The sequence below is a fragment of the Drosophila ananassae genome, chromosome XR, assembly GCF_017639315.1.
Source record: "Drosophila ananassae strain 14024-0371.13 chromosome XR, ASM1763931v2, whole genome shotgun sequence".
Lineage (NCBI taxonomy): Eukaryota > Metazoa > Arthropoda > Insecta > Diptera > Drosophilidae > Drosophila > Drosophila ananassae.
The window spans coordinates 11,794,660-11,808,464 of record NC_057932.1 but is presented as its reverse complement, the minus strand read 5'-3'; the positions used below and the strand labels follow the sequence as shown (position 1 = coordinate 11,808,464).

General features: G+C 39.3%; 1 protein-coding gene and 1 long non-coding RNA gene across 3 annotated transcripts; both read left to right on the top strand.

Moving 5' to 3' along the window:
• Positions 1-5,840: 5,840 nt before the first annotated feature.
• On the top strand, positions 5,841-6,871 carry LOC116655305. The gene is made up of 2 exons (XR_004310434.1): positions 5,841-6,409; positions 6,476-6,871. It is a non-coding gene; the product is annotated as an uncharacterized LOC116655305 (long non-coding RNA).
• A 1,161-nt stretch (positions 6,872-8,032) lies between these two features.
• LOC116655303 lies at positions 8,033-13,042 on the top strand. 2 transcript variants are annotated; one of them, XM_032452948.2, is made up of 2 exons: positions 8,033-11,363; positions 12,235-13,042. In XM_032452948.2, exon 1 carries the CDS (start codon positions 8,802-8,804, stop codon positions 10,338-10,340), a length of 1,539 nt encoding a protein of 512 aa, XP_032308839.1. In that variant the 5' UTR covers positions 8,033-8,801; the 3' UTR covers positions 10,341-11,363; positions 12,235-13,042. The 2 variants fall into 2 exon arrangements, with proteins under 2 accessions (XP_032308839.1, XP_032308838.1); XM_032452947.2 differs by lacking the exon at positions 12,235-13,042 and adding an exon at positions 11,605-12,000 and having other exon boundaries at positions 8,033-11,538.
• Positions 13,043-13,805: the final 763 nt, after the last annotated feature.

The following is a 13,805-nucleotide window of genomic DNA, read 5'->3' as shown; positions in this document are numbered from 1 at the left end:
AAAAAAAAATATATCTATTTTATTTGCAATTTTAAAAATGACTGACTTCACGACGAGGATTTTAAAAAGTGGATTCCTAAAACCGTTATAACTAATTTATTAAATTTAATTTAATTTTAACTTAAATGTATTAAAAAATATCATGATTTTTTATTAGAGTCATGGCGAAAAACATATTATGTAGTCTGGTTACATTGAAACTCTTGCGGTTCTTTTCTTCTCTTTTGTACCACTTCGTATTATATATAAGCTTCTGTTACAGATATCGCCGCAGCTCGTACTTTGCAGTAGTAAACGGTATGCATTTAAGTCAGACCGCGAGTTTTAGCTTGACTATTTCTAATAGAGTACAATTTTTTTCATTTAAAAAATTTCCTAAATATGTATTTATTATATATTAAAGAGAAAAATATTTTTTCCCACTAGATACCTTAATCCCACCTCCCGTCCAACCGACCTAAGGGTTCTGCTGCATACCGTACGGCTCGAATTGCGGGAGTAGATCCGAGTTAGTACTGGATAGAAAGAATATAAAGATAACGATGGGAAATTGCTCTGCTCTCCTAATAAGTTTATAATGGGTGGTTCTATATTTAAAAGAAAGGAAAATGAAATAATGCGATAGAAACCAAGATCATTAACCTGACTTAATTTTTCTTTATCTTTATATTTCTCTATCTCATAGAAAGAAAGCCAAAATTGTGCATTTTTATCTAAAAAGTTTTTAACAAACACCAACTTTGAAAATAAACGAGATCGAACTGATACCTGAATTGGGAAGCAGTCAAACATCGTCTGCATACATTAGTACCAGCGAGTTTGTTAATGCTGGGGTCAAGTCATTAGTAAAAAGAGTAAACAGTAACGGCCCGAGATGGCTTCCGTGAGAAAATCCAGATGTAGGACGAACTAAGCGTGAATGTACTTTTTTAAATATAACTCTATGTGTTCTTCCATCTTCCAAGTAGCTTGAGATCCACGTAAGGAATTCTGTAGGAAATCCCCAAAGATTTAATCCAACTGAATAATTTGCTTTTCTGAAGTCTGGGTAAATGACATCAGTTTGAAGTCCCTTTCGAAAACCATCTTTGACATCTTTACCGTTCCTGCTCTTGGGGTAGCAAGGTAAAAGCGGCTACATAATTGGGGGTGGATCAAGCTGTCCCGCGATCTATGTGGTTGCAACTTTCGTAGTTGCGGATTTTGTACGTTTAGGAGATTCATTTGAGTATCCAGCGCACTGAGTTTATCGTTTATTTTTCAAAAACCAACGATCAACTCTTTAAATCCACTCTTGGTCTGTCGCATAAAGGATCGCATTTCATCTTGGTCAGTCCGACACCCACTGCAGCAATAATTGAGGCCAACACGGCGGGAAATGGCATCCGAGACAGATGCAGTAAGGCCAGCACATTTGGCACGTGAGAAACTTTCACACAGCCAACAATAGGTGCTGGCCTGGGAAATGAAATCGGCTTATTGCACGATTTTAACGAGGAGACAAAATTATATTCCATTATTTTCATTTTATTTATTTAGAAAGAAAAACATTTTTTGTAATACAAAGTAGCCTTTAACCACTGTACCTATATGGTTAATAAAAGGTAAGTAGAGGAGAGAGTTAGTAAAGGGGGGAGAGCAAATAAGTGCAAATATACAAAGAGGCGGAAAAAGAAAATGAGGCAGAACTACATATATTTGGATTTCAAATTTTTCTAAATCTATAAAATGCTCACCCAAATATAATACTGCACAAACTTCATAAAAAGATTTAATCACAAAATTTGTGTTTAAAATAAAGTCTAAAACCCGCGTTTGATAAGATTCTGATAAGGTCAAAAATTTAAAACGCAAGCGCAAAAAAACTATTACTGTTCCCTATAAAGTGAAGGAGTGTAGGACGTATTCGTCGAGTATCTCCATCACTCGTTGCTCCATCATCACTCCAGGGACATATTTTGTAGTTAAATTTGTATTTTGCAGTTTGAGTACAGGAGCTCGTTTTCTTCCATATCTTCTAGGGTTGCTTTTGAATATTCCAGTTTTTTATGGTGTTCCTCGAAAAGCATAACCTCAAATTGCAGCAATAATAATTTATGCTCTCGAGATGTATAGTATTTTATTAAATACATAACCATAATAAGGAGTAGACTGATTGTGTTAAGAGGAGCCCCTTAAATAATGGTGTTACTCCAATGAGTTCCGTTTTAAAACTGTTTTTATTTCTTACAATTCTCTTACAAGAAACATACATGAAAATCTTAAATCTATTTAAAACTACTTATCAACGGACGCTGACATGCTATGTGACCCTTTCTTAAGTGCTTCAAGTGCACCACATAAATATTTGGTTAGACTGCAGGAGATCGTCTTTCAAACCATGCTATTAATCACTTATTCCCATGGTTCCGATCTCTTACATTCTATGTTTGGAATTTTTATCGTGTTCAATGCTTGAACAGATTGATAGCATCACTCTTTTGATATAAATTGTAAATGCCATTTTTACACATCTATTTTTATTCATCTCTTTTTCTTTTTATATACTAGATGCGTTATTCAATTTTTCTTCAATTTCTTTAATGGTGCTTTGTTTGAAGATTTATTTACATTACTCTTTGGTAAAATATCCAGTGGTTTGTCATCCTTGTCAATCCAATGATTTTGTTGTCAATATTAATACATAAGTCCTCGATCTTTTTGTGGCCAATAACAGGCTTGTAACAGAGGCAGGCAGCGATGGTCGAGGTGGCAACGCCGAAAAATATCGATAGGGGTAAGTTACAGAAGTTGGCAGCCCAGCGACAGGGGGGATCATGTACGATCGAACGGGTATGATGTAGGTCCGAATGGCGGCGTGAAGCTTGCGTTCTTCCCACGTGAACCGGCGGCACCGAAGGTATTCGGGGCTGAGATTAAGAAAAGAAAGACAACAACGGTGCGAAGTGGACTCGGAGGAGCACGGACCCGGAAATACGGACTCCGAATCTGGAGTTACGCCGATCCGCAGCGGAAAGCGTCGATTGGGTACAAGCCGAGACGGCTTTAGTGGCAGAGCTCGGGAATAACCCGCTTAGGTGAGTGTAGCTTGGTTAGTGAGGTTAGGTGGAAAATTTAATGGGGTTTTGTATAGGAACTCGGCGAATATCAAGGCTGAGTGGGCGCATGGGTGTGCCCCCCGGGCAGTGAAACTTGGAGTAGCTGACTCCGTGGGCCCCAGCGGAAGCGAGGAGAAGGAGGGCGGCACGCTCCCGGCACAAGCGCGGCGGGAGTTGCGCCGCATTAGTATCGGCGCAGGAGCAACAGAAGGAGAGAAAAGAAGGAACCTAGGAGGCGATCCCAGCGACGGAGGCGGATTTGACCTCACCCTCGGAGAGGACTTCGGGCAACCGCGTGCTCTGAAAGAGGAGTTTCAAGAAAGAGCAGACGCAAGCGCGCCCGAACCCGGGGGCAACGAGCTGGCGGAGCTATAAAGGAGGAAGGAAACTTCGCGGTGATAATTGCGTAGACTGTTGCTGCCCGCAGGTCACTCGCGTTCGGCGATTGCTCCGAAGGAAAAGGCAAATCCAAGAGCAGGCGACGACGTAGGGATTCTTTCTTTGTTAGTTTTAAGAACATCGGGAAGCATCTGGCGACCCTTAAATTTTGTACCACTCCCCTACAGGTGGCATGAAGAAAGCGCTTTCATCATCGCAACAACTGGATGAAGTGGTGAGTGAGAAATATAGTTAAATTTACCCGAAGTAGAGTCATTTGTTGCCGTCTGCATCCTTCGGACAATCCCAAGCTCGGGCATGATCCACACGTTGAATCTACAGCGGTAGTTTAAATCAGATCAAGCAAATAAACCAACATATCACTCCCAATCTCAGGGTCTGGAACCCCGATTCCGTCCCACGTCCCTCGCGCGAACTTTCTCACACTGGCATGCTTGTTAGCGGGTGTGAAGACCCACTTTTCTTTATATTTTTATTGCGCAATCGTAGAAATTAAGATTCCCTAATGATTGATAATTGAAGTTTTGTCGTAATTTAGTACATCTGCTCTAGATTTAAGAGATATTGAATGAAGTTTAGCAATTAGGTTCAGATTGTAAGATTAGGAATCAAGGGAATATAATGTGGATTAGAAATAATAAAATGTTTATAATGTGCTAAGGAAATACAGCCGAGTCTGATTTGCAGCCGCCATGCTGTCACCTGATCGTTCCTTGGATCTTGCGGGGAGAGAGGGGAGTTTCAGAGGGACCCACCCACTAGCCGACGAGGTCTAGGCCGGCAACAGCGTGCACCTCCCGTCCCACCCGAATCTGTCAGTACAGGATTCTCGCGCCATGACTGTTCGTTACAGATTAGATGAATATATAAATGGATTCGGAGATATCTGAAAGATATGGCAGAATGAATAATTTATTGGACTAGAAAGACTTCACGGACGATAGTTTTTAATAAATTTCATAAATAAGTTGGATTGAATCAAACGTTTAAGGAATATGGATAGCCATTACTTATATCTTTATAATTATCAATTTTCCAAGGTGGCAGAACAAAACAAACTTTGGCACAAAGTTGATCAAATCCAACACAAAACAATGATCATGGCAGTGCTAAAAATTAACTGGTTGAAATAAGCTGCGGCGGTATTTTCAGGGGTATTTTTCTTTAAATATTATTAATAAATGTAAAAAAAAATCTTAAAAACTAAATAGAAACATATATTTGTTGTTGAAAAGTAAAACTAAAAATCTGCATTCGAATTATCTTAATACCTCATATAGTTTACAGATATACTGATTCAAATTTTTTTCAAGGGGCTGCACAGTGGTCCGGCTAGTGGGAAAAAGTGGTCATAAATCAGAAACTCAACGTAGAGAGTTCAAAATTTGTACTCGGGGGTTTTGGGGGTCGCTGATTTCGAATATGAAGTCGAAATTTCAAAATTCAAAATGGCGGTTCCAATATGGCAGTTGTTACTTCCGTAATTAGCTGGTGAATATATTATCTCATTTTTCACGACCCCAGAGAGTACCACGTGGAGCTTTACGGTAAATTTAGACTCTCCTTTTTTTTTTTTTAATTTTATTAAATTTTTTATAATTTTTTTTTCAATTTTTTTAAAATTAAAAAAAAAAATTTTTTTTTTTAATTTTTGTTTTTAAATTTTAAAGAAATTTTTTTTTTTAACTAAAGAAATGTTAAAGAAAAATTTAACTGCAACAATTTGTAAAAATATTGGCTCACTAAAAATCACTATCTGAATCTGAGCAGACGTTCTGATCTAACGGCAGCCTCAAAAGTTCCATAACCTCTTTTGCTAGAGGCTTTGGTTGCTTTTGAGCGTATTTTGATTTTGAAAGTATTACTGGATCAGAAGAAATTAGCAAATTATGCATCAAATCCATCATGGTATCTTTTCTTGATATTTTACGTGTATTATTTTCTCGAAATCTTTTTAAATCTTTATTACAAGACTCCTGTGCCTCTTCAGAGAGCTGTCCAATAGGCAGCAAAGCAGTTTTTATTATGGCTGCACCATGAATCAGTATTTTATGGACGAAAGCTGGCATATTATACCAATTATACAAGTTCACATACATTTTTCCCGTATCGAGCGCATAAACCTCAAATTTTTTGCTATTGATTTCAAAACCAGAAGACAGAGTTTGCAAAATTATGCCAAATCGTTTTATCAAAATTATGTCGATGCCCGTTATTTCAGATGAAATATCTGGATCGTTAAAAAACCTACGTGCGGTGTTTCCGTCGTTTGTCGATCCACTACCTCCTGTTTTAGGGAAATCTACTAACAACCCCATCTTCTCCTTGAAGGCTGCTTGAATTGTAGCGGTGGTCTGAAGGGACTTTGAAGAAAATCAATAATTTAAACGAGATAGGTAAAAGAAGACCTCAATATTTGAATGGAGTAGCCGTTGAATTCGTTGCAGCGTTTAAAGTGAACAGATTACGTTCTGTTATTTTGGGACGCTTAAATTTTAACAATAGGTGGCGCTAGAAAACCTAGTTATTACCGGTTAAGCTCAGCGGGAGATTAGTCTACTCTGGTGGGGTGCTGATCAGGGAAGATTAGCGGGTTGATCTAAATATGGAGGATGATTTTAGATCGGGGGCATTTCCGCTGCAGCTGGCTTTAAAAGCTCGGAGGCGTGCAGTTTCGCTCTCTTTTTTGTGTGCGCAGCCGTAAGGGACAGTCGCGTCTACGTTGATTTAAAATCGGGTACTAACCTCGTGGAAAAGAAAAATTAAACAACAAAGTGCTAAAAAGTGGAAATAGAAAGGACTATAGCCAGGAGCGTTATCTACGAGAAGCCCGGACTGCTGCCTTTAGCAGGAGCTACCTGCCTTTGGCCAGCCGCCAAATTCAACAGATTTGAAAGGGGCCGGATCTGCGGGTATGTAGTTAAGTGAACAGTGCGGATCGGTGCTCCTAACCCAGGGGTAATAAATTTTTTTTTTAGTTCGGCCCTCTTAATCCTAAATTAAACATAAAACGGGAAATTCGTTGAGGGACTGATAAAAATTTGGCGGATGAAATGATTTGACGACGCTCCCAAATCTCTTGTACCTCGTCCCGAGCTCCAGCCCTGTCGCGACATCTAAATACACGAATGACTTAGAGGGTCAATCCTGAGCCCCAGAAGGACACCACATCGCCACAATCGCGCCACTAAATCCTTGCCACTAATAGTTCGGATCCTGGAAAATTCCTGAAACACATAAATATGCCTTTCTGCCAGTCCAAGAATGTGAATTGGAATCACGTGTCTCTAACCTAATTTGATATTTTCTTAATTATAAAACTGAATTTTTTTATATAAAATATTTCCTTAGTCACTTAAGTCCAAACCAATTTCGGTTCCATACCACAAGCATCCTGTTTTCAAATTATTTCATTTTTTTAGTTATAAGTTTATCTAATCCAATTTCTCTCAGTGTGTACAAACGCTTGTATGCAAGCTTAAAGCTTTTATATACAAGCATCAATCTCCAGAATTTTTTTAGCGATGAGGATCTCTACACTTTTGTGCAGGCAACACTAAATTTTAATGCATAATTTTGGGGATGACCACTTTTATGCCACTTTACAGCTTTCAGCCCTCGGAAGATCGATCTTTCTACGCTGGATCCGGAGTGAACAATGTGAGTCGTTTAGTACATGGTTTTATTATATCATAAATTCCCCTTATTGAAAATTTGCCTATTGAGAAATTTTATAAGAAACTGCCCAACATTGTAGCGCGCCTAGTCGTCTATGCATTTATCAAAATTTAAATAACGTAAACTTATAACAAAGCTTTAAGCTTGACTAAAAGTACACCATTTATCTCTCAAATTTAGCCTAATAGAATACCTAAACCTCTTCAAGGTGTATATTTACATATCGAAGCCATGCTTGTGTACTTTATGAACACTTTAAAAAAATTTACTTTTGAATCCTTTTGAACATTAGACAAATTTAAATCGAAAACCTTATGAAGAATTTTTTTTCTACTTTTTATATTCAATTTGTAGCATTAAAGTTATCTAAGTACTTGAATTCATTTATCTTTATATTAGCACCTAAGTCTATTTGAAAATTAAATCCCGTTAATATTGATCATGAAAACTAACTAAATCTATAACATCTGAACTCAGCTAATGACCTAGCGGTCGCAGGATAAAGGGGTCATCAGAGCCATTCTCAAGGATGATGATCTTAGGTTGGGAGGGCAAATTGGAGACCACATCTACACCAGTGGTTCCGTTTAGTTTACCTCTTCGCGCTCTCGTCCTTTTCTATCCCCCTTCTATAAAATTTGATCTTCTATATACTTTACCGGTTCTATCTTGCAATTCTTATGTCGCTAGCACGCTCAATTCTTGACTTTAGATTATTAATTTGTAACCCGTACGATCCGTCCGAAACAAGACCTCCACCCCCCAAGCCGACGAGCGAGAGCCGGACTCTATAGCGTGCTCCTGTGAAGGCGGGTCCCTTTCATTACCCACACCGTTACACGTTACAGTTCTAATTATTAATAATCCTAAAGAAAAGTGGCGCTCAACGTGAAGGGCCTCTGTGAGTAAAATAAACACTCATAGGGACTTACGAATAGAACTTCAAATTTTATTATTCTAATCCTTTTATCCAAAGGTCTGGCTAAAAGCAGAAGATAGTGAGGATAACAGTTAAAATTACATTAGTGTCTTTTCTGGCCAAAGCTAAATTCTGGATTTATCCACATCATTTCCTACGAAACCATCGGAGAAGTTAGTTAGTGCGCGAACACAGAACAAATACATCTGCGGTTAGTTGTCTGTCCGACTAAAATTAACACCCATGGAAATCGTTTCTATTCCTCTCGTAATAAGGGTATCGCTAGTCAAAATTTAATGGGAATTTAGTGCACAAGCTTGCGAGCAGTGTATTAACCTAAAAGTTAATAGCGAAAACCCGAACTTTTAACTCTATTTACTTTCCGAGATAAATAAAACATTCCGTAGATTCTGATCTGGAAACAAATGCTACATTTTGTAGAAAGGGCATTGACCAGGATCAGTTAAAGGTGTTATCATCTCCCTCTAGGAATTTCGAGTAAAGGGTAGTCCTCTAAATAGGAATTCGAACCCCTTGTAACTTTTGCGAAGAAAATTAGTAAACTAAAAAAAATCAAACCTGCGACAGGCGTGGCATTAAGCTTGAGTTCAGTTTAGATACCTTTTATATTTCTTGAGAATTTGTTTGGTTGTTGCTATTTTTGGGTTTTTTTAAGGCGTTAGTAAAATATCTAAAAAAATTTTAAAATGGGTTTGGACCGGTCCCCGGAAAAGATGGCTTCTGGAGAAAGCTCAAAGCCTGTGTGTTCCATTTGCAAGGCTGAGATCGAAACGGCAGCCGAGTCCTCAAGAACAACCTGTAATCACGAGTTCCATAGGCGGTGTATAGAATCCCATTTTCAAAAAAGCAGACTCTGTCCGGTTTGCAAATACCAATGTGGGCCATCTGGGAGTAAGGCGCCGGACGCACGCGAAACCCGGTCAAGATCTCGTATGCAACAATCAGAACCTACGAGGAGTTTAGCCGCTAGCGATCCGTATATCAGCGCTAATGCTGAGGGGAATGTACACGAGAGGGGGCGCAATCCCAGCACTTTGCTGTCTACCAGCTCCTCAAGACCCGTAGAAGCTGATATGATCGTAAACGATCTGACGTTATTAGAAGTGGAGAGACGACTCTCAGTTATGTTGTCCGAAAGGCTAGAAGACTGCGTAGGAGCCTGTCTACAAAAACTATTGGGAACGCCGAATGGTTCCTCGTCCAATGATGCAGGCACTGCTCAGGCGAACGAGGGCGAAAGACAAAGGAGAAATAGTGAAATAGCTACCGATAATAGAGATTTACTCACGTTAGAAAATACTTCCTTCAACCGGAATAGGACAGGACCGACGGTAGCATCACCAAGGTCACAACATAGCAGAGTTAGCGAGTTGGAGCAAAGACCAGATAAAGTAGCTCAAATCCTAAACAGTTGGAGAATAAAATATTCAGGAACCGGTGTAACGGTGGACAACTTTATATACCGAGTTGAAGCCCTTACGCATCAAACTTTGGAAGGGAATTTCGGGATACTATGCCGGTATGCAAATGTCTTGTTTGAAGGCAAAGCAAATGAATTTTATTGGAGATTCCACAAGTCGGTTGGTGTAGTTCGTTGGGACAGATTATGCGAGGCTCTGCGAATGCAATTTAGGCAAGGAAGAGATGATGGCGATATCGAGGAGCTAATACGGAACCGAAAGCAAAAACCCAATGAAAGCTTTGATAGTTTCTTTGACAGCATCTCAGTGTTAACAGATCAGCTCGAACAACCATGGGGTACGGCGAAGTTAGTCCGAGTACTCAAAAATAATTTGAGACCGGAGATTCGGCACGAAATTTTAAACGTGGAAGTTAGCTCCGTTTCTGATTTGAGAGAGATATGTAGGCGCCGGGAATCCTTTCTTGAAGACGTGAGGCGTACTCATGGTTACGGCAAAAGTAATCCATTTAAAAGGGACGTTTCGGAGATAATACCTGGTGATGAGGGAAAGCCTACTGAGTCCGATGATGAAGAGGCTGTAGAAGCTTTTACTCTTGTATGTTGGAACTGCCAAGAAGAGGGACACCGCTACCAAGAATGTGTAGAGGAACGACGGATTTTTTGTTATGGTTGCGGTGCGGCCGACACTTATAAACCAAGCTGTCTAAAGTGTTCAAAAAACTTCAAAGGCAGCACTGCGAAGCCGAAGTACAGACCGAAGACTTCCAGTGCTCGACCAAATCAATCAACGATTACCGAATAGGAAGTGAGGCATCCATAAATGCTTCAAGTAATAGACCGGACGTACAAACAAACCCGGATTTGGCTTTGTTACATAGGAAGATAGGTGAAATTTCGGAAATTAAAATTTCGACAAGTAATAGTAGCAAACCTTTACAACCCCCGAAAACTCGTAGCGCTGCTAGAATGAAATCATTTTGGCACAATATTCGAAAGTTTCGTCAAGGCATTAAGTATGTCTGTGAACTCCAGATGACTTCTCGAGATCCTCGACCATTCCTGCCAGTAAAATTTCTAAATCGCACCGTCTACGGGTTGCTGGACTCAGGAGCATCTATATCCTGTGTAGGAGGGAGTTTAGCCAAAGAAATAGTTGCCAGTCAAATGGTTTACAAGCCCCTTAAGCAGAAAACGAGCACGGCTGATGGAACTGTTCAACGGGTATTAGGGTTAATGAAGGTTGAGTTAGAATTTGAAATGTAGCGAAGTCCTTTACGATTTATATTGTGCCATCTTTGAAACAAGATTTGTATTTAGGGGTGGACTTTTGGAAATCACGCCAAAGACATTCGTCAATAGCGTCCCTTCAGCTGGGTTTTCAGTCTAGGGTACGTTGGATATACCCTAGCCTGAATGTAGCGGGGGAGCTTTGTAGCGGTGGTCTGAAGGGACTTTGAAGAAAATCAATAATTTAAACGAGATAGGTAAAAGAAGACCTCAATATTTGAATGGAGTAGCCGTTGAATTCGTTGCAGCGTTTAAAGTGAACAGATTACGTTCTGTTATTTTGGGACGCTTAAATTTTAACAATAGGTGGCGCTAGAAAACCTAGTTATTACCGGTTAAGCTCAGCGGGAGATTAGTCTACTCTGGTGGGGTGCTGATCAGGGAAGATTAGCGGGTTGATCTAAATATGGAGGATGATTTTAGATCGGGGGCATTTCCGCTGCAGCTGGCTTTAAAAGCTCGGAGGCGTGCAGTTTCGCTCTCTTTTTTGTGTGCGCAGCCGTAAGGGACAGTCGCGTCTACGTTGATTTAAAATCGGGTACTAACCTCGTGGAAAAGAAAAATTAAACAACAAAGTGCTAAAAAGTGGAAATAGAAAGGACTATAGCCAGGAGCGTTATCTACGAGAAGCCCGGACTGCTGCCTTTAGCAGGAGCTACCTGCCTTTGGCCAGCCGCCAAATTCAACAGATTTGAAAGGGGCCGGATCTGCGGGTATGTAGTTAAGTGAACAGTGCGGATCGGTGCTCCTAACCCAGGGGTAATAAATTTTTTTTTTAGTTCGGCCCTCTTAATCCTAAATTAAACATAAAACGGGAAATTCGTTGAGGGACTGATAAAAATTTGGCGGATGAAATGATTTGACGACGCTCCCAAATCTCTTGTACCTCGTCCCGAGCTCCGGCCCTGTCGCGACATCTAAATACACGAATGACTTAGAGGGTCAATCCTGAGCCCCAGAAGGACACCACATCGCCACAATCGCGCCACTAAATCCTTGCCACTAATAGTTCGGATCCTGGAAAATTCCTGAAACACATAAATATGCCTTTCTGCCAGTCCAAGAATGTGAATTGGAATCACGTGTCTCTAACCTAATTTGATATTTTCTTAATTATAAAACTGAATTTTTTTATATAAAATATTTCCTTAGTCACTTAAGTCCAAACCAATTTCGGTTCCATACCACAAGCATCCTGTTTTCAAATTATTTCATTTTTTTAGTTATAAGTTTATCTAATCCAATTTCTCTCAGTGTGTACAAACGCTTGTATGCAAGCTTAAAGCTTTTATATACAAGCATCAATCTCCAGAATTTTTTTAGCGATGGGGATCTCTACACTTTTGTGCAGGCAACACTAAATTTTAATGCATAATTTTGGGGATGACCACTTTTATGCCACTTTACAGCTTTCAGCCCTCGGAAGATCGATCTTTCTACGCTGGATCCGGAGTGAACAATGTGAGTCGTTTAGTACATGGTTTTATTATATCATAAATTCCCCTTATTGAAAATTTGCCTATTGAGAAATTTTATAAGAAACTGCCCAACATTGTAGCGCGCCTAGTCGTCTATGCATTTATCAAAATTTAAATAACGTAAACTTATAACAAAGCTTTAAGCTTGACTAAAAGTACACCATTTATCTCTCAAATTTAGCCTAATAGAATACCTAAACCTCTTCAAGGTGTATATTTACATATCGAAGCCATGCTTGTGTACTTTATGAACACTTTAAAAAAATTTACTTTTGAATCCTTTTGAACATTAGACAAATTTAAATCGAAAACCTTATGAAGAATTTTGTTTCTACTTTTTATATTCAATTTGTAGCATTAAAGTTATCTAAGTACTTGAATTCATTTATCTTTATATTAGCACCTAAGTCTATTTGAAAATTAAATCCCGTTAATATTGATCATGAAAACTAACTAAATCTATAACATCTGACCTCAGCTAATGACCTAGCGGTCGCAGGATAAAGGGGTCATCAGAGCCATTCTCAAGGATGATGATCTTAGGTTGGGAGGGCAAATTGGAGACCACATCTACACCAGTGGTTCCGTTTAGTTTACATCTTCGCACTCTCGTTCTTTTCTATCCCCTTCTATAAAATTTGATCTTCTATACTTTACCGGTTCTATCTTGCAATCCTTATGTCGCTAGCACGCTCAATTTCTTGACTTTAGATTATTAATTTGTAACCCGTACGATCCGTCCGAAACAAGACCTCCACCCCCCAAGCCGACGAGCGAGAGCCGGACTCTATAGCGTGCTCCTGTGAAGGCGGGTCCCTTTCATTACCCACACCGTTACACGTTACAGAATATATGCCTTTCTTGCTTTAAAGCTAGCTTTCTCTGAAGGACTTCGAACTTGCCATTTCTTGAAGTCCAAGCGATATGCAATATGCAGCAAACATTCGAAAAATCGAATTTTGGCATGAAGAGGAGATAAGCCAAACTCAAATGTGGACGGATCTGTTTCTCTTTGAATTGATGTATTTATGTCGTTCATAATACTCGGTAATGCTCCGCAAACATAACATCTTTGAGTTGAGGCAGTTTGTGTAAGAGCATTACAGACTTTTCCGTCAATCATAGTTAAGAGCATTTGATGAGAAATAGATATATTATGAAATTCATCATTTTGAATGGTACTTGGTACTAAATTACCTATTTGACTTTCAATCTCATCTCTTATTGACAACGAAACTGCAGTAGTCTCTTTTGTGAAATGGATTTTAATTGGTACGCAAGATCGAGAAGATGATGGACGACAATTTTTCCAGAGTATTATTTTTTGACATGAATTAGATTTTGGAGTATACAACTCCAAAGGTACAAGTGAAGTTATCATAATATTTTGGTCATTAAAGTCTTCAAACGAACGCTGTTTATAAGCTGAATGTCCTGAACTTCCGTCAAAGCCCCACTTGCAGGTCAAAATCAAATTTGAGAGACAATTTGAAGGAAGAGTG

Bases quoted from the DNA above. Each gene is read 5' to 3' on its own strand.
- LOC116655303 (XM_032452948.2), top strand. From the start codon at position 8,802: ATGGGTTTGGACCGGTCCCCGGAAAAGATGGCTTCTGGAGAAAGCTCA.